The 26,087-nt window shown below is 30.5% G+C and overlaps 3 protein-coding genes across 3 annotated transcripts; 1 reads left to right on the forward strand and 2 right to left on the reverse strand.

The window, feature by feature from the left end:
* LOC129918767 (uncharacterized) lies at positions 1-20,270 on the reverse strand. The gene is made up of 6 exons (XM_055999479.1): positions 19,975-20,270; positions 9,012-10,062; positions 8,510-8,947; positions 2,846-3,385; positions 2,643-2,769; positions 1-1,883 (listed from the first exon to the last, which is right to left on the reverse strand). The coding sequence occupies exons 1-6, from the start codon at positions 20,002-20,004 to the stop codon at positions 1,490-1,492; spliced, it is 2,580 nt and encodes an 859-aa protein (XP_055855454.1). The 5' UTR covers positions 20,005-20,270; the 3' UTR covers positions 1-1,489.
* Positions 20,271-22,574: 2,304 nt separating this feature from the next.
* On the forward strand, positions 22,575-23,892 carry LOC129919243 (putative nuclease HARBI1). The gene is made up of 4 exons (XM_056000098.1): positions 22,575-22,579; positions 22,649-22,853; positions 22,917-23,208; positions 23,275-23,892. Exons 1-4 carry the CDS (start codon positions 22,575-22,577, stop codon positions 23,871-23,873), a joined length of 1,101 nt encoding a protein of 366 aa, XP_055856073.1. The 3' UTR covers positions 23,874-23,892.
* A 206-nt stretch (positions 23,893-24,098) lies between these two features.
* LOC129919244 (myb/SANT-like DNA-binding domain-containing protein 4) lies at positions 24,099-25,354 on the reverse strand. Its single transcript, XM_056000099.1, has 3 exons — positions 24,835-25,354; positions 24,552-24,745; positions 24,099-24,480 (listed from the first exon to the last, which is right to left on the reverse strand). The coding sequence occupies exons 1-3, from the start codon at positions 25,015-25,017 to the stop codon at positions 24,099-24,101; spliced, it is 759 nt and encodes a 252-aa protein (XP_055856074.1). The 5' UTR covers positions 25,018-25,354.
* Between the last annotated feature and the right edge of the window lie 733 nt (positions 25,355-26,087).

A 26,087-nucleotide genomic window follows, 5' to 3' on the forward strand; every position in this document is an offset into this window, starting at 1 on the left:
CATGCCCCAGGTACAATATATGAAATACATTTGGAATAAAGGTCCTAAATACTTTTACATTGAATTAAGTTCACATAATCCATTAAAAACAAACAAAACTGAATTTGTTGTCTTTTTATTTTTTTTTTTTGGATTCTCCATCTTAATAACTTCAGCCAGGCCATAGGCAATAGTTTTTTATGTACACGAATTTATACAAATTTCCCTAAAATGTACAGTGTAGGTAGAGTTTGTTTTTTTTTTGAATAAAATGTTTTCACATAAAAATAAGATGATTTTCCATTTAAATAAAGTGTTTTTTTTTTTTAAATGTGCGCATTCAACAAATAAAGAAGGTTTTTCTGCTCAATTTAAGACAGACTTCATATTGGCAAAAAAAAAAAACATGCCGATATCCGCTTAATTTAATGTGGTATCCGTTTGTCTTTTAAGTGGTCTTTTTTCTCAGTGTACAACTTGTTTCACTAAGCTCACATCTATGGATATGTTGCATATTATTTAACTATGTATACAGTTCCACGTTGAACCACATGCTAGGTTTTAGCAAAATTAAACTGAAAATAAAACATAATATTACCTAGTAAAAAAGTACGTATACACCATAGTGAACACAAGTGTTTTCTATTACAGACACTATTTTAGAAAATTTTTCAAATTTCCATTATCAAAAATATGCGTGCATATAGGTGAAATAATAATTTGTAACTAACAACTAAAGAGATTAATTTATAAATTAAATGCACGACTGGGTTGGAAATAATTTTGAAACTTTTAACTACCTACATATTATGTGAAATTAGGGCATAAAAATAGCAAAAATGTCTAACAAGGTTCAGATCGCTTCACTATATCCTTAGACTATTACCAATATTTTTTAAGTACTGTCGACCCCCTTTAAATCGAATTTCCCTCTATCTCGAACTAAATTTTCTTGTCTCGTGAAAGTTCGACTTAGAGGCAGTCGACTGTAGTTTCAAATTTTGCAATTATTCCAATTTTGTTTATTGAACATGTTGTGTTAAAGTAAACGAGGTTAAACAAGAGAATATTTCGGTAATATGGCCCCCTATGCCTTAGGGTTATATGGCACATCTAAATAATTCCTAGATTAAATTACAATTTCTATTTTAATGAGTTTTCCTTCCAGAACTATCTTTTTTCCGAATATCTCCTAAGACCACTGACTTCAAATCATTAACGGTGACATATACATATAGCCTGCTGTTATCCTTATGGTTTCTTGCATGTTTCTAAGATATTGTAGGTCTTGAATCTTGTTAATTATTATTTTCCAGATACATGGACAATAAAGAGAAAATGAAGGCATATATCTTGAACTATGAATATATTTAATTTTCTATCAAAAAACGACTTACTGAACGCTTCTATTTAATTTTCATCAAATCAATAAAAAATCTTTTTGGATCTACAAAACAATAATTTTACTTCTTTTTTTTGAAAATCTCTCTTTGATCGATTTGATCTTTTTTTATGACACAGTAAAATTATCTTCGCTATCGTCATTTTTAATTGAAATTAATCTTTTACTTTGTTGACAATCGAGCACAGCCCAAACTAGCAATGGAACACATCCCATTATCATACACGCACCCATGCAATAAAAACAAATATCATAACTGCCTGATAAATCACGTAAAAATCCAGCCAATGGAGGCACCGATATTGCTCCAATACTCTGGAACATTCTTACCAAACCGTAACTAGAACTTATACGATCCGTGCCAAATATATCAGCTAATAGTACGGGCATTAAGACATACCAACAGCCAAGACACAAACCATAAACAGCTGCCGATGATCCAAGTAGATAGAATGAATGTACCGATGGAATGGTTAGAACGGCTATGCCTGCACCTAGAATACTGTAGAATGAAAATAAACAATTAAAATTTTTTGTTGGGATTAATAAAAAAAAATCCTAAAAATTACAAGGATAAAAAACCAAATAAAATTAAGCGGATTTCAGCATGGTTTTTTTTTAGCGAAGATGACTTCCGTCTTGAATTAAAATGAAAATCTTAATTCTGTGGCAATAAGGAAAAACAACATAAGTCAGTTTTTACAACTTTTCAGGAGAGCGTTTTGAAAGTTTGGCTTCCCATAAGAAGTCAATGCTAATGTCATTTTTCTTTTACCTGTAATTCATAAGCCGCTTAAGATAAAAATATGAAAAAAATATGGTAGATAGAATCGCTTATTGTGCATCAGATTTTGTGAAAATCTCAATTTCGACATAAGTTGACTTATGTTGTTATTCCTTGTTGCCACAGAATTTAAGATGAAAATCTTCTTATTATCCACAAAAATAAGAAGATTTTCATCTTAAATTAAGTGGATTTCCGCTTAATTTAAGACGGAAGTCCTCTTGGCTTAAAACCATGCAGAAGTCCCCTTGATTTAAGACTTCCGTCTTAAATTTCTACATGATTTTTAGACTTTCGTCTTTAATTAAGCTGAAATCCACTTAATTTAAGATGACAATATTCTTATTATCATAAAAATAAGAAGATTTTCATCTTAAATTAAGTGGATTTTCGCTAAGTTTAAGACGGAAGTCATCTTGTCTAAAAACCATGTAGAAATCCGCTTAATTTAAGGTGTTGTTTTTTCTTTGTACTTACCAAACAATGTAGGTTTTTTTACGATCAAATAGTTGCAAGTCAGATAACCAGCCTAAGCCTAAACGACCAATAAGATCTAAGGCTGCACTCATGGCCACCAAATATCCAGCTTCACTTTTACTATAACCTGGTGGATTTTGGAAAAATATAAAAGAACTTTAAAAACTTTATCTACTTGAAAATCAATCAAATCTAAAACATACCAATTGAGATAACATGTGCTGGCAAATAATACAACATATAAGGACAACCGACCGACATCAATGTTACAGATAGACACATTAAAATAAATGTCGGATCCCGAAGGAGACTTATGTCCAAATAAGTTTGAATACGATCACAGCAAGTTCGTGGTGGATCATCATCTTCATAATCGTCTTCTACTTCGATTTTTTGATTTTTCAATTCAGCCAAATTACTAACAGGTGTTGGAATTTCCATGCTTTTGCTGAGACCACGATTAGCTGAAGTCGGTGGTGGTGAGATGGGTTTTTCTAAATGCGCTTGAATTTTTGATATAATTTCATCGTTTGCAAAGACATTGCGACGACGACGACTGCCGCGATTCGAATCGCTACCGGAATGTTTGCGATATACCCAAGTTGAGTCGGTACTCAAATCTTCAACAGAGTGTAGAATTCCTGAGCTGCGCACACTTTTCATGGGTTTCATGAATGTTGTCTCACCAATTGTATCCTTGTATTCGTCATCACTGTCATTGTGGCTTTTGTCGTTATTATTAACTGAAAAAGTTATGAAATGTTTGGGTTTACTTTTAAACGATAAGCTTAAATGATGCAAGTATAGTTTAGATTTTTATTGTTTAGTGTTTCCTATTTTTCTTAAGTAGGTATGAAAATTCTAAAGTTCAAATTGTCACCGCTTTTTGTATGGGCAATATTTTTTTTAATCTTGTGTAGGTTCACCCGAATCTTACAAAACACCTTAAAATATGGTGGGTGATGCCCATCTTAAATCCCACCCTCTTAAAAACAATATGGTTTCCGCTTAAAATAAGTGGAGTCCCCTTGAATTCTGTTTATTTTAAGGTGAATTTTCATCGTAAAAAACCGACAAAAAATAATATTTTACACATTTTAGTCAGACTTCAGCTTTAGTTGCAGTCTATTATACTTATTTTTAACAGTGAGATAAGCCGATGGTAAAGCACTCAAAAAAGTTACCCAACAAATCCCCAAAGGCTGATGCCATTTTTTTTTTTTTTCTTTTTATAATTAAAGATTCCACATCTAACTAAGCGGATTTCCGCATGGTTTTTTGCCAAGATGGCTTCCTTCTTAAATTGAGCGGCAACTTAGTTTTAGCGGAAAATCATCTTATTTTTATGGGGAAAAAACATAAAAATAAGATGATTTTCCGATAAATAAAATGTGCGTATTCAATAAAGAAGAGTTATCCGCTTGATTTAAAACGGAAGTAATCTTGTATTTTTAGAGATTTGTAAATTAAGAAGGGTTAACAGATGTGAATTAAGAAAAAAGCTATTTTCTTAAAGCAAAAGTGATTGAAATTGATATTGATGAAATCGAAAGATATTTTAAATATATGAAAGTCACACATGCAAACAAAAAATGTAAAACATCTGCAACTCGAGATATAAACGTTTAAAAGTCAAAACCGTAAAATTCGATGTTTGAAAAATGAATTCACCAAAAATCAACATGAAAGGAATTTGAAATAATTTTTATATTTTTATATATACATGTCTGCCAAATTTTTTAATTAACTTAGTTTTTGGAGTGTTTTTTAGAAAAATTGCAGATTTACACTGTTTAACAAAAAAACTAAATTTAAAAATATTTTTCTCGTTCCCTAATACGCTTTGTAGGATATATTAAATTAATCAAAACTGCATACTTTTTATTATACATATATCCCCAAAATCTCGATTTAGGGACAAAAAGGCGCAGGGACATAAGTCCCCGGGACATAAGTCCCCGGGACATAAGTCCCCGGGACATAAGTCCCGAATTTTTTTTTTCGGGACTAATGTCCCACTTTAATGGGTCATAAGTCCCGAATCCAATTCAGGAATTATGTCCCACCTAACTGAGACATTAGTCCCGAAAAAAATTTTCGGGACTTATGTCCCACGTATTTTTTTTTTGCATAAATATATCTATAGAGACTATTAGAGACTACAGCTGACGAAATAATAGAACCGATATTGTTCTCACGATTTTTTTTTCGTAGTACCAACTCCGATGTAAGGTACGGTTACAAGCTGTTAGAAAACAAAAGCAAAGTTTGCAAATTTATTGGTTAGTCGAAATTGCATCGTGACAAAATATAAACAAATGTATTAAGTGAAAGTTTAATAATTGAAATTTGTGATAACCGATATAAGTACTTACCAGGGTGAAGCGGAAAAAATTTTTTCAGAATCGAATCTCTTTAATTTGCACAACCCAAACGCGAAGCGGAAAAAAATTTTGCCCACGGGAGAATCCATTTTGAGGTGTGGAAATAAAAATTCGAGCGAATTTTTATTTCCACACCTCAAAATGGATTCTCCCGTGGGCAAAATTTGTTTCCGCTTCGCGTTTCGAGCGAGCTTTTATTTCCACACCTCAAAATGGATTCTCCCGTGGGCAAAATTTTATTTCGCTTCGCGTTTGGGTTGTGCAAATTTCGATTCTGAAAAATTTGTTTCCGCTTCGCGTTTATTGAGTTATAACTCAAGAATCCATTTTGAGGTGTGGAAATAAAAATTCGAGCGAATTTTTATTTCCACACCTCAAAATGGATTCTCCCGTGGGCAAAATTTGTTTCCGCTTCGCGTTTCGAGCGAGCTTTTATTTCCACACCTCAAAATGGATTCTCCCGTGGGCAAAATTTTATTTCGCTTCGCGTTTGGGTTGTGCAAATTTCGATTCTGAAAAATTTGTTTTCGCTTCGCGTTTATTGAGTTATAACACTAGCATATTTTTGGAACAAACATTAAACTGGCAAAATATTCTCTTTGAAGTTTGAGTTCTATTTTTTTTTTCCTTGACAAACTGAAGTAAGACAAATTTTATATAAAACTTATTCTTTGAAAAGTTGGAATGCTATAAAAATCATAATGGTATTATTTCGCTTTAATAAACCGAAACGAGGCACCTTTTTTTATTTTTTTTTCTAAAAATAAATTGACGTGAAAGAGAAATTAAGCCAAATGTTGAAAAAAGCTTTATTTCTCTTTTGAAAATTAAAATTATGCCAATTCTCGAAAGACTTCCTTATTTCACTTGGGCGTATTTCATGGCACCAAAAAATAATCTTATGGATTACTTAGTACCTATGTTTATGAACATTTATAGTAAAAATATGTATATAAAATTGTTTTTACTTTATTCGGGACTTATGTCCCATTTTCGACTAAAAAATTCAGGACTTCTGTCTCAGTAGGGTGGGACACAATTCCCGAATTGGATTTGGGACTTATGACCCAGTAAAGTGGGACATTAGTCCCGAAAAAAATTCGGGATAGAACTAATAGCTAGAACGGCCATAAATATTATCAGTTGAATTACGAAGAGGAAAACGCACCCTTACAAATTTGCTTATAATGAATCACCGCAGTCAATTCACCACACCGACTCACAATGGGACCAAACGACCAAAACCATCTCAAAATTGGTTTTAACAAATGTGATCATTTCAAAAGAGTAATGATTGTTTAACATAATAGAAATGTGCGCCATTATAATAGCATACATCGTTTTTAATATATTTTGGATAAAAGTACTTAAAATGAGTCTCGAACCTTACATTTCAATTTTTATTGTTTTTCGTCCAATTTTATATAACAGTTTAAACTTAGTTTTCTCAGAAGTTTGTGAAGAAACCTTATAAGTGTTGTATATCAATAAAAAGGTTAGAATCTCTACTTTATAAATCCGTTATTTGTTTTCGAATGTACTTTAAATTCATTGCTTAGAAAAAATAACAATTAATGGGAAGTAATTTGGACAACTTTAATTTTCAATTGTAGATTTCTCCTTTGCCGACGACTGCCGATGTCGAGTTATGAATGAATTTAGAATCTCATTTTACTCAAAATTAAGGAATAAAAATAAAATTTTGCGCATATTTGCGCCATTTTGATTTACGGTCAAAAATGTATCAAATAAAAATTTTCCAAAAATGATTGCAAATCTTTTTTTTACTGTCATCTACAGGGTGTCTCAAAATTAATGATTCAAATGAAATATTCTGATAGGCTATTTAAAGGGCTCTTAAAATTTGGTAACTTGTCTATCCCAAATATTTACGGTTTTCGATTAAATGCACTTTTTGTGAAATTTCGAAAAAATCCTACTTTAAAACAGTATTTTGCTTCCGTTGTTCATAATTTATTTTTGTTTTTTTACAAATATGTCCCTAAAACAATAATTGACAATTAAGAACAATTGGCAAATAAAAAAAAATTATTTCGCTACAAATTAGTTTAAACAAAAGCCTATGTTTTTTATTGTTTTTTTTTTTTTACTCTGAAAAACCTTGTTTTGTTGAATTCAAATTATAGTATCTTTCATCCTAGCTTCAATTTCCGAATTTTGTATACTTTTTTTGAAAACTTTGATAACTAGGCAAGTTATAAAAATGATAAACCAGTTTCAAAATGTACAATTTATTTTTTAGGGTGTTGCTCTAAATTAAAAGTAAGAAATTGAGTTTCGTTAAAACTGCTAACTAATTTGTAGGGATATGGCGAACAAAATAAATAATGTTTTGATTAAATAATTGGTTCTTATATACCAATGTTTCAGTGAACATTTGTTAAAACAAAAATCAATTATGAACAGGGGAAGTAAAATACTGTTTCAAAGTAGGAATTTTTCGAAATTTCACAAGAAGTGCATTTAATCGAAAATGGTAAGAATTTGAGATATGTATTTTAAATTATTACTTTTGGGATCCCCTATAAAGGGAATTCCCAACAAGCTTGACCATCTGAACGGATTTCAAGTCCCATTTTCTGCCGCAAATCAAAATCTGCAGATTTGATTTTATTTAATTTCATCCCATTTTTTCAAACTATTATTTTTTTACGCTATTTAAATTCTTATCTCAAGCTTTTGTTTTATTTTAAAAGCCTTCTCTATATAAATATAAATTATTTTCATATTCTATTTCGTTTTAATACTTTTTTCCTCTGCATCCCTTTTTTTTTTGTTTGAGTTTTATAAAATACACAATAATTTTTATTTTATTAAGAAAGTGGTTAATTTAGTCTCTACGCTTTTGGATACTTATCCCTTTCACATTTTTTCTTTCTTTTCTTACTTATAAAATAAATTCTACCTACAATGAATTTTATATTATCTTTCATTCGTATGCTTTTTTTTTAATTAATAATCTTTTAATTTTTGCTTTCTTATCAATATATTATATATAGGATAACTTCACTTATATTAAACACAAATTACAACGACTTAAAATATAATTTTGTGTAGGAATTAAGCCATTAATTGATGAATTTGAGCTTTTTTCATAATTTCTGTTTTTGAAAATGTTATAATAAATACATACATAATTTTTTTAGTTCTGATTTTTATTCCATGTTGAAGCATATACATTGTAGTATATTTGTGCCAAATTTCAAACAAAAATATTAAGAAACAAAAAAGTTATGGAATTTTGAGATGATTTACATCGTTTGGTCCCATAGTGCGACTCAATGAATCACGACCCAAATAAATCGAAATTATGAGTCGATTTTATTTTCGAGCAAGGCGGTCTTGAGTTGATATAGAATAGTAGATAGTAGATTTCACATTATTGTGATGAATTGTCAAGAGATGAGTTGACCTAAATTCGAACTGTGTTGTGTTTGATATGTATACAGTTTTCTTACTTACCACATTTATCTGTATTATAATAATCGTTTCTACGATTCTTTGACTCTTCCAAAAATAAATGTTCAATAAATTTCTTATTCGATGCTGTTTCATCGCATGAATCCAAATATGTAGAATTTGTTAGGAGGCCAGTATTGCTAGGATTAATATCGGTTAATGGCTGAGAACATTCGATATTTTTCGAATCCAGATGTGAACTTTCCTCAAGAGGTTTATAGAGTGTAGCCGAAACACAAACGTGAAGCATACAACCACCCAAAATAAGTATAGTTCCATGGAAGCCAAATTTATCGGCCAAATGTTTAATTAATACAGGAAGTATGAAACTTCCAGCTGCTGTTCCCGATACACAAATACCATTAGCAAGTGCCCGATGTTTATCAAAATACTGTGAAACTATAACTATGCCAGGTGTAGTGGAGAGACCTCCTCCGATACCTGAAAAAAGGAAATAGAAATTTTGCAAATTTTGGAGACATGCTAAGAGTATAGGTATTCTAACCTGTTAGGATGCCAAACGTAAATAACAAATGAACAAGACTAGTGGCAAAATAGCTAAGCGTCATGCCCAATGCACAAAATACTCCACCAGCAAATACAACTGATCGGCAAGAGAATTTCTGACACAGTGCACTGGAAAGTGGTGCCAAAGCTAAGCATAATGCAGACAAGATGGCCGGTATCCACGAGGCAACCGTTGCCGTGGTACTGGGAAAGGTTTCCATTATTTCAACATAAAGCACTCCATATGACTTGACCAATCCAGCTACCCAAAATTGAACCGAAAAAGCTCCAAAAACAATAAACCAACCATAGCCACCATCTGGCGGATCGGCAGATATTGATGACCTAGACGATGTGCCGCCATCTTTGGTGTCCTTATGATGAGTTGTTGCTATACGAACAACTTTATTATTGCCACCACCGCCATTGGTCGTCTTATTGCTGCTGCCGTTATACTTGTGCCTTTTGCCAGCTAGTCGATTTGATCGCAACTCATGCGATTTAGCTATCAATGGCCTAGCCGTGATGGATGAAACAGTCAACAAGTTTTCGTTGTCGTCTTCTTCAATTTCAGAAATTTGGTGTTCCAACAAGCTGGAATGTAATGTTCGTGCGGGATAACATGTTGCCTCAATGGCAAGTGTTGCGGGTCGGCGAGGTGTTGTTTCAAGTGTTGCTGCTGCTGAATTACATGTTGCTTGTGATCCATGCAAGGCCTGATGGCTATTGTTGTTGCTACGGAATTCTTCGCCATTTGCGCCGCCAGCATTGAGACCGATGTTGGATAAGGTTGAGATTCCATTGCAAGCAAATGATTGGAAACTACTGTCTGGTTGTGTGGTGAATTCAGTGTTGGGCACCGGTGGTGCTGAATGAATGGAAAATAGTGAACCGGATTGTTGGCATTCGGTGAGGATGGATGGGGCGGCAGGTTGGGAGCTGGCCACTTCCGGTATTGAAGTGGGTGTGCGAACGAACCCTCCCGACTGGTACTGGACTCCACTAGTTGGGTCCGGTTCACTCGGGCAGTATAGTGATCCCCGTGAATCCTATAAAAAAAAAAAAAAAAAACAAAGAAGAAAACAAAATTATGTTATAATATTAATTGAAAATACATAACATTAGGGTGGTTTTTAGGATTTTTTTTCTGTGAGATTATTTAAAAATAACATCTTCAAAAAAAGGAAGAGAGAAAATGATGAACATATACAAAGCAAAAAGTAACGAAATTGGTAGGTTCTTTATAAAAGTTGGTTGGACCATTAAATGGGTTACGATATTTGTAGGCTATTTAGGCTTTTGTTCGGCATTTCAAAAAATTTCTTACTCTACCAAACTACAAAGATTTGACAGTAATAGTTATGTGACTTTTTTTCCTATAAAATAGGAAAGTTATCATTTTACAAGTGGCAACCTTAGTTTTTCATTATCTATATCGAGTTATCATTTGACACCAATTATAGCCTCTAACCTTATGAGCTAAGTTACTCAACGGTCGCCGCTTGGACTACAATAAACAAAACCAAAATTAAATTTACCGGTCACTAGGGTGTATGTGTAACAAACGTAGGTATAACAAATTTTTATTGCTTAAGAAAATTAAAGAAAATATTTGACCTTTGCTAACCACTTTTAAAGATCGTCTATTCAGGAATAAAAAGAAAAAGAAGTCCAAAATTTTCAGATAGATGGTTAACCCCAGGGGCGTCAACAAAAATGTGCCTGGTCTGGCGAGAGTCTTCCCTTTAAGTAATATTTTTCTTCATAATTATATAATCAAATTATAAACTATTTTATTTTATCAACAAAAAAACAGACTGAAAAGTGTGTTTATACCATCATCATGGTTGTCTGTAACATTGGCGGTCAATGAATGCATCGCCTTGTCATCAAAATTAAAAGTGAGTTCCCTTCTGGAAAACTAGCTCGAAAATTGACAGATAAGGTAAAAACTTTGACAGATGATCTAAAATTTTTTTTTTTTTTTTAATTTTTTAGGGCCTCACTCGCCATCAACAACTCTATAGGTGTGATAAACATCCCCGTCCTGTACTTCTTCTTCAATGACACTGAGTTCTAGAGAATGACCGACATTTCAATACACACAATTTGTCTAGGGCTGAAATTGGCACCATGTAAAAAAAAAAGTCTTAATCAAAACCAATAATACAGCCGTCGTGCGAGTATACGCCATTGCTAAGATTGGTAGTACAAATAAATTGCACGACTGGGGTCGCACTTACTTGCTTTTATGCTTAAAGTAACTATAATGTTAAAGCTTTTTATTCAAGAAATTTAAAATTCGATATTTTGAAGAAATTTCATAAGTAGTATAAAAAAATTAAATCTGTTTTTATAATTAATAAAACTCCGTTTTAAAATATCTTAAAAAAAAAAAAACAAATATGCCATTTTATTTCTCGTATAAAAAGGTATTTTTAGAAAAAAAAATTTGAAAATTGTAGGAGCCGTTTTTTAAAAAAATAATTTTTTATATATAAAATTTTTTTAACATTTTTCAAAAAAAAAGTTGGTATGCCATTTTGAAGAAATAATTAATTTACATATTAAAACTAAATTTCAAAATTTGTCATTGATCCGTTTTCAAAAAATTGATTTTTCAAAAAAAAATTTTGAAATATTTTTTAAAAAACCAAAAATGCGTTTTTTGAAAATTTTCTAAAATTTTAATATTATCTTTACTTACACACTTTTGTATAAAAATTTTCATTTAAATCGGGTTAATTTTGTACGAGATATTCAGAAAACGAAAAAAAACCGTTCTATGACAGGTACCGTTAATAACGGTACAAAAAATATTTTTTTTATTTAAAAAGTTGGCCCTTATGTGTAGTATTACACACAAAAATTTTAATCAAAATCGTTAGAGCCGTTTTTGAAAAAAATTAACTTTTCTATTTCCGTTATATGGCAGGTACCGTTAGTTTTGGTCATAAAAAAAAAATTTCAATTTGCCCTCTAGGGAATCACCAAAAACTGCTAACTACCAAGTTTGAAGAAAATCACTTCACTTGTTTAGGCTGCAGCTCCAGATAGAGACAGACGGACAGACAGACAGACAGACAGACAGAATTGCCGGACCCACTTTTTTGGCATTCTCCATCATCGTAATGTCATGTAAAATTGTTATCTCGAGTTCGATTTTTTTTACGAATCCTAAACTTGCCCTATAGTACCTATATCGCAAGTAAAAATCAGAAAACAAAAAAAAAATTGTTACCCTCATAAAACTTTAAAAAAATGTTGGTTTTGGAATAAGAACCAAGAATCAAAAGAGTCTATAAAAAAAAACTTTGTGGAAGGGTGCTTTTCGAAAAGATTTTGAAATTTTCGGAATAAGAATTTTTTTTTGTCAAAAATTTCCTATAAAAAATCAATTTTTTAACAAAGTTTTGATTAATTCGTATTTAACATCTGAAGTGGCCAAAGAAAAGTGTTCTAGTGTTTCGTGTTTATTTATTCAGCTATTAGGTGCCGTTTCTTCTTTTCAGATTGGCAATTTATTGCCCAAATAGCTTTAGCCCAAAAACTACATAAGTATGCTTGGTCGCTTGGAAAAACAAAGACAAAAAAGTTTGAAAAAATCATAACTCGAAAACTTAACCATAAACATTTTTTTAGATATGATTTTCGAGATTTCTGGGTTGAAATCTATATGAAAAGTATATTGACCAATTTTTGTATAATTTTTTTATGTAAACTAGCGTAACTCTCAGGAAATTTGATTTTTACTCTCAAAAGGATAGGTACCTTAACTCCCTGTTTTAGAATGATCCAGATTTGTTTTGTTTTTTTTTTTTATGTTTTGGTGGTATGGTGATTATTCTTACATCCTACATCTAAAATACATCAAATAGTGTGGGACCTCACTAAAACCACTTGGAAGGTAGTCCAGAAATTTTGCTGACGTCACAGTGTTTTATGAAGTCCTTCCTAACTGCCTGTACTATTAACGTTAGATATAAGACATTAAGAGGAAAATCTTCATCTTTAATCAAAATTATTTTAAGAGATGAGAAGGTACTACACTCCTAACGTTTTCTGTAGCCTTTTGAACTCTTCATAACATAAAACTTTCATATACAAATATAAAATCACACACATGTGTGTGTGTGGTGAATATGCGTAGTTTGTAATTTTTTCAATTAATTTTAAGAGAAAAACATCTGATTTTGTTTTTGAAATTTCCGATTTTTATATTGCTGATAAAAAATATTTATTTGAAAGTTTATTAAATTAATTTAAAAAAAAAAATGCATTTTTAATTGAAATAATTTTCTAAGATAACTTTAAAAAAATTAGATTGAAGTTAAATGATAAAATAAAAATTGCCTTAAATGCTGGTTTTTATTTTATGTAGGTATTCTATGTACGTAATGACGAATGTAGTAGATACATATCGCCCACACAGCTGAGTTATGTTTTTTTTTTTTGCTTGATTTTATTTTATTGATTAAACAGTTGCTAGAAGAATTGATGATGTAAGACTACAAATAATAATAATAACTTCTGTTGATGCAGCCAACTCACTCTCTAACACCATAAAAGTATACAATCTCATTTCCGATTCCTTAGACATTGTGTATAATTGTATGTATATAGGAGAGGAATTTTTTTTTATGATAGATTTCTATAGATTTCTTGAATAGATATTAATTATATTTAAGTTCAAGTCTATGTTATTTCCGTAAGATAGATCAAAATTTTAACGTGTTTTTAAGAACAAAATTGTGATAAAAAATTATCCTGGCAACAAATAATATAGTTTACTGATACTTGATATCAAGAACATCTCTCAAACGTTATGTAATGATATTATTTTACTTTAGTTTACAGTATGCCATATTATTAGACATAAAAGTACCTACATCTTTTTGGTTTATATCGCTCAATTTTTTAAGTTTTTTTTTTCGACGCAGCATACAATTCAATTCAATTTAAGTTTATTGAGACTTTCTTTTTTTTAACATTTGATTTATAAAAGTAGTAAAACTTATACTAGGTTTTGTTGCTGACTTGGAATTGGTCTAGCTCATACATACAAATTTTATAAAAAGATTTACATTATCTTTTGACGCAGCATACATTTACATAAACTTATCATTGAGATACGGATTGACTCAAAAAACATAAAAAAAAGTCAAAGTTTAATTTGCAATAAATTGATTTTTTAAGTTAGATTGACTCAACGTTTTATGAATAAAAATATAATAATCATTTTTAGCAAAAAAACAAAACCGACTTCCATGGATCAAAACTAGGTTTTATGTTTTTTTAAAAAAGTTCCTATGGCAAAAAGTGAACGAAATGGACCACACTGCAGCCACCAGCTATCCAATACAAAAAGAATTATCAAAATTGGTTCACTCAGTCCAAAGTTATGCGGTAACAAACATAAAAAAAAAAAATACAGACGAATTGAATACCTCCTCCTTTTTGGAAGTCGGTAAAAATTAAAGACACTCTCTTGGCAAACTATTTTCCGATTGAAATTGTAAAGACATAAATTGGACAACAGAATAATTCTCCAACTGTTATATCAAGGTTATTTAAATCATCAAAATTTCATTATTATCCAAAATGTTTATTTAAATAAATTTTTAAACATTTTTCAAATAAAAATTTGAAACATCCTTTTGAAGAAAAGAACTTTCCACATAATTAAACGAAATTTCAAAAATCTGTCTGTAAATACGATAATTGATCAGGATTTAATTGACATAAAGAATAAAAAATCCGAAATTGACGTTTTGATTTTTTTCTTAATTTTTAAATTAAGACTACTAAAACGTGTTTGCACAAAAATGTTCGGCCAAGAGGCTTACAAGAAGTTCAAAAATCAAGAAAACGGTTCTATGGTAGGTACCGTCAATAATTGTAACAAAAAAAATTATTTATATCAAAGATAGGATCTTACATGTTACAGTGCATATGTATAATTTCTAAAAAAAAAATGAGAATCTGTAGAGGCATTTTTGAAAAAAAGAACCCTTTTTTATTTTTATTTTGCCTCTAGGGAATCACTAATGGCGTATTCGATTGGCAGTCCGGAAGCGTCCGGAATCATTCTGAAAGCGTTTTATTCGTACAAAACTGACAGTTTTGTGTGAATAAAATTTTTTCAGAATGATTCCGGACGCTTCCGGACTGCCAATCGAAAACGCCATAAAAACATAACTACCATAAGTTTGAAAAAAATTGCTCGCATTGTCAAGATTGATTTCTTCAGACTTAGGAGAAATGACAGAGCATTCAGAACATTAATTCACCGACAAACAAAAAAAAAAAGTGTCATTTACCAGGAACCAGACCGGGTGACCGGGCAAAACGGACTTGAAATTCGCATTTAGCAGGTTCAAAAACATATAGAAAGATAGGTCTGGTTCCTGGTACATGAAACTTTTTTTTTGTGTGCCGGGGATGACACATGACAACGTCAGTGACAGCACTAAAAAAAAAAAAAGTTGTATGTACCAGAAGCCAGACCTATCTTTCTATATGTTTTTGGACCCGCTAAATCCGAATTCCAAGTCCGTTTTGCCCGGTCACCAGTTTTGAGAAAAATGCAAAAAAGACTCCAAAAAAGGCAAAAAAAACTTCCTTTTTTTGAGTTTTTTGCATTTTATTCAAAACTGGAGGATGACAGGGCCGAATGAACTTGAAATTCCGATTCAGCGGGTCCAAAAACATATAGAAAAATAGGTCTAGTTCCTGGAACATTACACTTTTTTTTTATGTGCCGGTGTATTTTCCATTTAGCTGACTCATATTAATTGGAAAACTCGCGATTTTAACCTCCCGAAAACCATATAAGGCTGCAATTTAAAGCTGCCAGATTTTGGAACCCCTGACCCAATGATAAAAGAATGAGGGTTACGCCATAACTACTACCAAATACCTCAATTAAAATATTGATTGTAAATTGGTATCCTGTATCCTCTATTTGTAAAGCCAAGATGTGTTATCATGGTCTACTACCAAAGTTAAGACTCTATAGTGATTGATTTGAATAATTCTGTTTTATATTTAAAGATAATCATTTTGATATTGAAGTCATTTTAAAAGTAAAGTACCTATCACAAAATTATGTACATACATATCATATCAGTACAATACAAAAACTTCATCTTAAAAATCAGGTACCTCTCAATTATGAAAAAAAAAATTATATCTGCCAATTTTTAGAGTACCTAAATTGAGATTGATTTTTCTCATTCTTTCACTTTCTATCAAATAGTTTACATGTGCATTGAACTTTGATATTGAATTGTTCTAAAAACTATTTTATATCAATTTCGATGTAAGTAATATAAAACAATAGTACTCCTTTTTTAATAAATCAACAAAGAATGCGCCCTTTGCATGTCTTTCAATAAATTAAATATACAACTTTGATTCCGTGAATATGGCGACATCAAATGAAACTTAGGTAATTTGTTTAATCGATTGAAATCATAACATAAAAAGTAAAATAACAAAAAAAAAAATGAAAACAAAATAAAAACCAGTCAAGGTTATTTTGAGAAATTCATCCTTTTCTTCGTTGTCGTACCAAACCAAAACCAAAGTATTTCTGCACGACATCATCCTCAAAAAAAAAAAAAACCCTTTCAATACGTAGTTTATGTTGTGATATAGTTTTATCGATTAGAAAATCCGGAACTATATTCAGTTACATATACACAATCAACAAAATAGCCATAAAATCATGGATACAATACAATTATATTCCATGGAAAACTTACAGGATAATCCACTTATTTCCAATTTATTATTCATTCATTGATCTACGAATGTTTGGCTGTAGGTTTCTACGTTTTATTCTTCTTTTGATTTGTTTTCATAATAAAACAAAAATTGATTGTACACAACCAGGTACAAGTTATTTAAGTTGAAAGACATTTAAACAATCGCATGTCGAAGTTAATTAAGTAGGTACCCATAACCTACGTAAATCTTTGTTTATTTTGAGTTTTCAAGTTATTTAATTTGGGAAAGGGTAGGTTAGGTACTCGGAATTAGGTATCTTTAATTTAAATGTCTTAACCATTAAACATTTTTTGTATAGGTATACTATTTCACTCCGTTGGAAAAATCAAAGATTTTTGCAAAAATGGAAGGGACCTACAATTTACCTACCGTAGAATCTGAACAGCTAAGCAGAGATGCAGTTTATCAAGACAATGATACTTTCGTAGGCTTTGTCAATTCCTCACAAAGAGGTAATACCCCTGAAAAAAAAAACTTTTTTTTTAAGTGGTGGAGGCTGGGAATCGAAACCAGACCTCTGGCGCCATAGTCCATCGTACGAACCACTACTTATTTTTTCCGTTTTTGTTCTAAAGTTTTTCCTTAACCCTAGAAATATAACCTTATTAAAATTAAGTAAAATATAACCTAAGTCAATAAATTGAATTGAAATTATTTCTGTCTGCAATTTGTCATTTATAACTCAATTTGTTACATGCTAATAGTCCAATTAAAGAAAACGTCGATTCGACGTAGGTTATTCTAGGGTTAAAGGCAATTAAATTGATTTTAAAGAGCTTTTAGCTTTGGACCAATATAAAAATTCTGCTGTAGGAAGCAGAATTTGGACTATTTTTTATAGAATAACATTGAAAATTGGTGTTTAAGGGGTAATAACAGTGAAATACGTAGGATTTTTTTTTTAATTTATTGATTTTTAAAGAAATGGCATTAGTTTGAAAAATTAATTTATTCGAAAAACAAAATTCTGTGAAAAAGACCATAAAATCGTAAGATTTTAATATTTCAAAAAAATCCTACGTACTTCACTGGAGAATAGTATTGTTAAGATCCACAAAATTTCAGCCCGATCTGTTAAAAAGTGTAGGAGTAAGTTGGTCGCCCGATAGGAGCACAAGAGTTTGCGATCATACACATTAGCATATTCTGTTACAGTATTTATATACCTACTTAATCAAACTAAACAAACTCCAAAAGAAAATAATGTTTCTCCTTTGTATTATACGCTGATTAAAATAGTAAAACGATTTCGTGTCTACAAAGTGTTATTACCCCTTAATTTATAATATATGAGCCCTTAATAAAATATACAGGGTGTTCCACAGTTATAAAAAAAATTTACGAATCGGACGTAGTTTGGCAAAGTTAAGGCTAGTTAAGGGAAAAGTGAGCGAAAATCATAAAAACCGTTAGATATAACTCGAAAACGAGAAAATTCATGGTTTTCATTTGGGGCTGTGACTGTGGGACGTCCTGTTTTTAGAGGTGATGGTTTTGAATTTCTTCATCTAAACAATTTACAGTGGACAAAATTGAATTATTTCTTCAAATTTTTCTAATTCGCCAATAAAAAAAAAAAAATAAAATGCACGAACTAAAACTAAAAACTTTGTATATACAAATTTGTTAAATGTATAAAAGAAACTTAAAATTCGTTTTTCAAATGTAAAAAACAACTCTTTAAATGAATGAGCTCCAAGAAAATGAAGCAGTTTAATTTCTTTTATAAAGATGCATTTTTAGAAAAAAAAAATTTCAAAATCGTTAGAGCCGTTTTCTAAAAAAAAATTTTATAGGTAGGTATAAATAATTTTTTGAAAAAAAAAATTTAAACAAATTTGTTATTACATTTTGTAGAATTTTTTAACCAACACGTAGGTAATACCAAAATTTAAAAAAAAATTTCAATATCATGTTTTCGAAAATTTGATTTTTCAAGCGAAATTTTTCAAATTTTTTTTTTAATCTAAAAATTTTTTTTCAAAATTTTATTTTTTTTTTTATATTAAGGCAATAGAAATGCTTTCGCATAAGCTAAAAGCTCAAATAACAAAGTAAAAAAAAAAATTACCGAGATAAACTGTAAACAATCGTCAATATGTTCTCTTTGTTATTTTAGAATGGCCGAATAAATATTTCACAATGTACAAAATTAAAAAAAAAAATCATGCGGTGCAATTAACACGTGGTAAAAGTGAAACCTTAAAAATTCATTTTTCTTAAAAAAAAAATTACACCATTAAAAAGCCTACAAATTTTCCTAAAGAACAAAACCATATACTTATAAAAACAATTCATTTGAAACAATCATTTTTCATCTGAAAGCTTATTATTTCAACTCTTATATGACGATTCAATCATATCTGTACCATGCCCGCAAAAAAAGTAAGAATTTTTTAAAGCCAACCATGCAAAAAAAGTAAGAACTTTTTAAAGCCAACCATGTATAAATTTCATTCATATTATCTATTAAAACAAAAAAGTTATAATCAAATGATTTTTCCTGTCGTTTTTTCGTTTCATCGTGTTTCAAATCACTACGATACTAAAGAAGTTTTCACTTCAAAAATATAAAAAATGTTAACACTTCAAGGCAGTCAAATGAAACACAGCTACTACAGAATCCTTATAATCGCCTTCATCAGAACAGTAGATACTGTATAAGAACTCTTGTCAGTGTTACCATGTTTTATTGGTACTCAGTATTTTACTGAGTAAACATTTTATGCTGTTAACAACAACAATTGAATACTTTTTTAATTTATTAATAATCCTCATTGTTTAAGGGTCAAAAATGTATAAGTTTAGAAAAAAATTTCCTGTGTAAGACAACAAATAAAAAACTTTAATTTATCCTTAGCAATCATTTGTAGTTGTTTCCCGTTTCAGAAAAACATCTCGAATCAACTATAAAGTTTTCAATCAACCGCACTGACTAAATTAAATAAATCGTCTTTTTGTATTCACTCACAGTAGTCACATGAAAAATTAGAGATAAAAAAACATATGGTATCTAGATATATAGACAATTTTTATGATGAGTCAAAGGAAATTCATTTATATATTTCCCGATGATTATTTTTTGAATAGGTCATAGTTGAGTTTAAATATATGTATTTCCATTTCACGAAAAATAAATACCAAACATTTTCATATAAAAAAAAACTCACCTGTAGATTCCATTCTCGGGGTAAAGACATTTTTTACTGTGCGAGAATTTTCTTATTTTTTGTCGTTTAAAACCTAAATGCATTGGTTTAACTCTTCGTTTAGTTTTTATCTTAAATAGTGACACTTTAAAATTTTTAAAAATTACAACTACTGCCACCACAACACACCACCACCCTTTTTGTTCGGTTTTTAAGCGAACAAAAGTATAAAACGCACTTTTTGTTAGCAAAACGCGCTTTTAAACAAATTTTACTTCTTTTTACTATTTTTTATATATATTATTTTTTTTTTTATATACAATAAAAAAATCTACTATACAAAAAGAAAATCAAAAAAACAAAAAAGTTTAACCGATTTTATTTTTGTATTTTTTGAATTTTATTAATATTCTTATTGTCGTTCCTGATTTGCAACAGCAGCAGCAAAAATATTTGAAAAGGAGTGGTTTGCGAACAATATTCCTGTTACAGCTGATTCATGTGTAGCTGATTTGACCGCAATGACCGTGACACCGTGTCTTCTTGTTGTTAATATATTTTTTTTTCTTTATGGTTTTTTTTTTTAATCCTTGCTCCTAAAATTTTTGTGAATATTTGTGAGAATTATCTTCAAGCTTTTCAGTCTTTGGTTTTAATACAAAATCTCTCTCATGAAATTGAATAGAACTCAATTGAGAGAGAGAGAGAGAGAGAGAGTGTGTTAGAGAGAAAGAAACTTCTTTCTTTCTATCCGTCAAATAATATTGTAGTTTGTGTTGTTTTTTTTTTTTGGTTGCAGGATGCACTAAATCGCTAAAGGACTTGCTTTTTTTCTCTTATATATATTTAAAATTTCAACACTAGCTCTTGTGTATATGCGCAGTCCTTGGTGAGTTGAAAAATCAATTCGAGAACGAATTTTTTCTTCTATGCAAAATTTTGCGTTATTACAAAACGCCTTTTTTTCAAAGGTTCAGAATTCCTTTTTTTTTATTTTCTGAAGGATTTTATATAAAATTGTATTTTTAATATTAATTTGGCACAATTTCTTCTTCTTGCTTTTATGTTTTGTTTAAATAAAAGTCCCTATGAGCCTTTGCAAGAGCCAAGACTATCGAGCGACGAGATAGCTCGAAGCGATTCTTGCTTTTTTTTCGCTGCGACTTTTCTTTTTTTTTTAACTTTTGATGAATTCTTATCAATTTGTTAGAAAATTCGGAAAAACCTTCAAATTATTGTGCGATAAGTTGGCTTTTTTTCTGTGTAAGAATCCTTTGATTTTATTTTATGTTTTATTTGCAGTAAATAGGTATGAAATATTTTCTTTTTTTAATTATAATTTTCTCGTTTTAACGAAACGTGCGACTTATGCAAAACTTGGAACTCAACTGAGAAAATGAAAATTCTTTTCAATTTCATCATAGAGAGATATATATTTGGTAAAATGTGTATGTGCAAAAAGTGAGGTGGATTTTTTCAATGGGAAAATACCTCATCAACAAATCGATATTGCGACTCAGCTGGCGCCCGAGAGAAAACACACCACAACACTAATACAATTTTGTAACTTCCGCAGTGTCGGTGTAAATATATCTTTTTGTTTTTGTTTTTTTGGTTAAAAACAATAGTGCGTGCAACCAGGACAAAGAATAATAATAATGCGTTAGGTAAGGATGGGAAACATAGAGGAACCTTTTTTGGGGTAGGCTTTAAGGGAGTTTTTATTTTTTTTTTTTGTTTTTATTACAAAGCGGTTCATGAGTTTATTTGTGAAAACAAAATCTTTCACCACCCTTTTCATTGTGGGGCAAGGGAAGAGAATTTTGCTTAATCTTGACCTTCGATGCAACAACACTGTGTGGTAGACGAAAGTGAATGGAATGTGGGTCACAATGGAGGCCGGCCTGGTTTTATAAAAATATATATGTACCCCTTTTTGTGACGAGTTGTGTTTCTTTTCTTTGGTTGCAATATGCAATATAATGCACAACATGATGAACATTCTAAAACATAATTTATGAAACCATGCCAATTTTTCAATGTCTATACCTAATGTTGATTTAAGATAAGTCTTTATCAAGTTGTTATAGCTTTTTATTATATTTTGCCAAAATGGGCTGATTTTCTATATAGGAAAAAGCATAACCCTTAACATTAGAGCTTATTTTTCGAATTAAAAGTTTAGAGAGGAAATATCTTTTTTTTACATGACCCTACATCCCCACACCACCCCACTGAATATACATAGTTTTATTTGATAGATTCATAAAAGTTTAATTATCATTTAGGGCCGGTTTGTTGACACTCGATTATCTTTAATCAAGGATTATTCCAGTTGATAATCGTAGAATTCGTTTGTTCACAAAAATTGTAATCACAGAATCTATGATTTGAGCAGTTAATTTGAGATTTCGTTAATCATCCAATTTTGCTCGATTAGCACCATTTAATCAAGGATTTACTGGAATTCAGTTTGTTCATACTTGATTTTGACCAAAATGAAAACTGTCATTAGCACGAATTGCCAAAAAAAAAAAAACAATAAATATTCTTTAGCTGCCGTCTGTTTTAAACAAAAAAATAAAAATTTGTGCATAACTCCCGCTGAATACCAAAATAAAATGAAGTAAGTTTGTTAAAATTATTACATTATGCACCTATACGTTTCTAAATATAAACTGCATTATTATTTTAGTGCATCTGGAAATTGTATTTGGGATTCTTGGAGTGAAAGTGAAGATGAAGAAGATATAGAAATTTTGATTATTGAAAGGCGACAATATAAAATGCACGAAAGATTGGATCATTTCAATAAGTGGGACGACATTGACTTTTTTCGACGATTTCGGTTCCGGAAGGAAACTGTGGCAAACATTTTAGAATTAATAAGACCAAAATTGGTAGATAGAAGTGAAAGGTTTTCGTTACTAATTTGCTTTAAACTAAAATTGTATTAAATTTTTTTTAGAAGTCGAAACATAACTCCAATGGCAAAACTCCTTATCACGCTACGGTTTTATGCGTTAGGAACAATGTTGATTTCCGTCGGAGATTTTTTTGGAGTTTGTAAAACAACAGTTTGCCTCGTTGTAAGAAGAGTCTCCTCTGCCATTGCGTCCTTGAGAAAAGACATTATAAAAATGCCAGATTCTGATGAAGAGATGGCCGAAGCAAGCTACGCGTTTTACAATCTTGCCAAATTTCCGAGAACAATAGGAGCAATAGATTGTACTCACGTGAAAATACAATCTCCTGGTAAGTTAATATAATTATATGAAATAGTTAACTTGGTTCAAAAATATAAAATATTTTTTCTTTAAGGTGGGGATAATGCAGAACATTTTCGAAACAGAAAAGGATATTTTTCTCTAAATGTACAGAGTGTAAGTTCGGCCAATTTAAAATTTTTGAATATTGTTGCGAGATGGCCTGGATCATGCCATGATCAAACAATTTTCAACAATTCAGTTTTAAAAATGAAACTGGAGCGAAAAGATTACAAAAAATACATTGTTGTAGCTGATTCAGGTTATTCCAATACACCGTACATGGCAACACCATTACTTGAATGTACAAACCAAGTAGAACAATTATATAACGAATCAATTATAAGAAGTAGAAATGTTGTAGAGCGGAAATACGGTGTTTGGAAACGACGTTTTCCTGTTTTATCTCTTCAAATGAGAATTAAAACAGAAACTGTCCAAGATGTTATTGTTGCAACGGCAGTTCTTCATAATATAGCTGTCGATTTTAATGAAGAGATTCCACCAAATGAGCTTGAAGCAAACATACCACCCATTGAATCATTTGACGTTGCCAGAATAGCACCAGATAATAGAAACAATGTTCGTACAGAGTTATTAGCCGGTTATTTTCCGGCACTACTTCAATCCAATACATCATTGAATACATCTTAAAACCAGTACAATACACTGTTGGCCAAATCAAAGAAAATTATTGAATAAAAGATTTTGATATAGTATTTTAATATAATATCATTTGTTTTATTAAAAATTATTTTAGATAAGTTCATTTATATGAAGTAACAAAACTAACTAATAACAATAACTAATAACAATAACTAATAACAATAACTAAAAATAACTGAAATAAATAAATAATGAATTATTAAATTAAAATGGCTATTTTTGTTTGGCTAAAAGTTCGGCCTCCAAGATTTGCATTTTAAGGCGGTGCTCCTCCGCTCCCTGTGAAAGCTTTTGTTGATGTTCCTCCTGATTATTTCTCAATTGCTGCTTTAATATTTGTTTCTTTAATTCGTTTATGTCATCAGGGTCTTCTACTTTTTTTCTTTTATTTTTGTTAAGACACTTGTGTCGTTTGGTTCGCAGCATTTCGGGGTTATAACCTTGCCAATTAAGGGATGGTTTTTCTTCAATGGGTTGCTCTTCGGTGCTTAAGATATCTTCCAACAAATGTTGAATATCTTCATCGGCCACATTTGTATCAGCATCCCCAACCTCCATCTTCTCTTTTTCAAATAAAACTTCATCATCATCATTTCTAGAAATAAAATACAAACATAATCAATGCTATAATGATCATTAAGTAACTAATAACATAGGATTTTTCACCTGGATGCCAACCCATCAACACTAATGCCCATGACATCGCTAAGCTCATTGAGCAGGGGACTTTGCTCTTTTTGTGTTGGGGGTGGTGGGCCACCACCTGTAAGAAATATTTCTTTGCGCAGGTCAGCCTTTGATTTGCGAAGAGCTCTTTTTATGTTGTTGTATTTGTCCTTCAGTACTTTCCCTGTCCTCAACTGAAAAATTAATTTTTATATTTTAAAGTTTTGTTTGTATTAAAAATGATTTTCAGAAACAAAAAAACCTAACTAGATTAAAAACTTACTTGTCCTTCCGATGTGGCATTGAAATTTTCCGCCAAGGCCTCCCAAGCTGCGTCCTTTTGTTTGGACGTGATTGCGTCTGTTTTTTTATTTTCTAATATGCTTTTTTTCTGCAACGCCAAATTAATCAATTTTTCTTCTTCGGCCTTGGAGAAATTTGATGTTCTCTTTGAGCGATTTGACATATTTCTGAAAACATATACACATTCATAAATAAACTAATATAAAAAGATAAATAAATAAGTATTTACTTACCTTCCTTACTGTTAACGCTTTCAAATTAAAATTCAAAATATCACAAACTTCAAAAAAAATTAAAAAAAAGCTAAATCCTTGATTAAATTTCGACAGCCAAACTGACAGGTAGATTGGAAAATGGAATGATTTATTGAAAAACTATGATTTATTAACCAAGGTGGAAAAAATGTGAACAAACGCTCTGTGATAATCAAGGATTCTTAATTCTCAATTAAGGGTAATCTGTAGTTACCAAATTGACGATTTAACCCACTTTCAACAAACTGGCCCTTAATTAAATATATTTCAAATTATGTATAAAATTCATGATAAAATTTAATATTGTTTTTAGCATATTTAGTATTGATTTCAGTTTACTTTTTTTGCAACAAAAATTCATATTCAGGTTCATGAAATCTCAGCTATCTCTATAAGTTTTAAATAATTCCTCACCCAATATCCCCTCTAGGTTCAAAGCATTTATGAAGTTTTATGTTTTAGACCCAGCAGTTTGTGTCATATTAATATTATCTTCCATGTAATCGTTTTCTAACTAATTAACTAATTTAAGTTAAAGCATAGTTTTTATTGAATATATGAAACTATCTTTGGTTTTGAAAAGAATACACAGAAACTGTTTTTGCTGTTATAAAAAATGTTAAACAAAAGTCAATTTGTTTCATATTTTAGACAAGCAGATACTAAATTGTTTTAGTTTTCTTTATGGGTCACTGTGGCGTATGCGGAATTTTTTGTTATTAAACAATCTTAACGTTTAATGCAAATTGTTTTATTCTTGAGTTTACCTTTTTGGGATGGTTATCTGACTTTTCAAATGCTTATATAGATCATGTGAAGTTGTACATTTGAGATGCAGTGCAGCATATGACAAGTTATATTTAACATAAAATCGAAAAAAAATTTCCAAAATACTTAGCATCTGAACTGGAGTTTTTTTTTTTTTTTTTGACGGGAGGAAATCTTCAAAAGACACTTGGCAGTATTCGACACCAAGTAG

Source organism: Episyrphus balteatus, chromosome 4 (genome assembly GCF_945859705.1).
Source record: "Episyrphus balteatus chromosome 4, idEpiBalt1.1, whole genome shotgun sequence".
In the NCBI taxonomy this organism is placed as follows: domain Eukaryota; kingdom Metazoa; phylum Arthropoda; class Insecta; order Diptera; family Syrphidae; genus Episyrphus; species Episyrphus balteatus.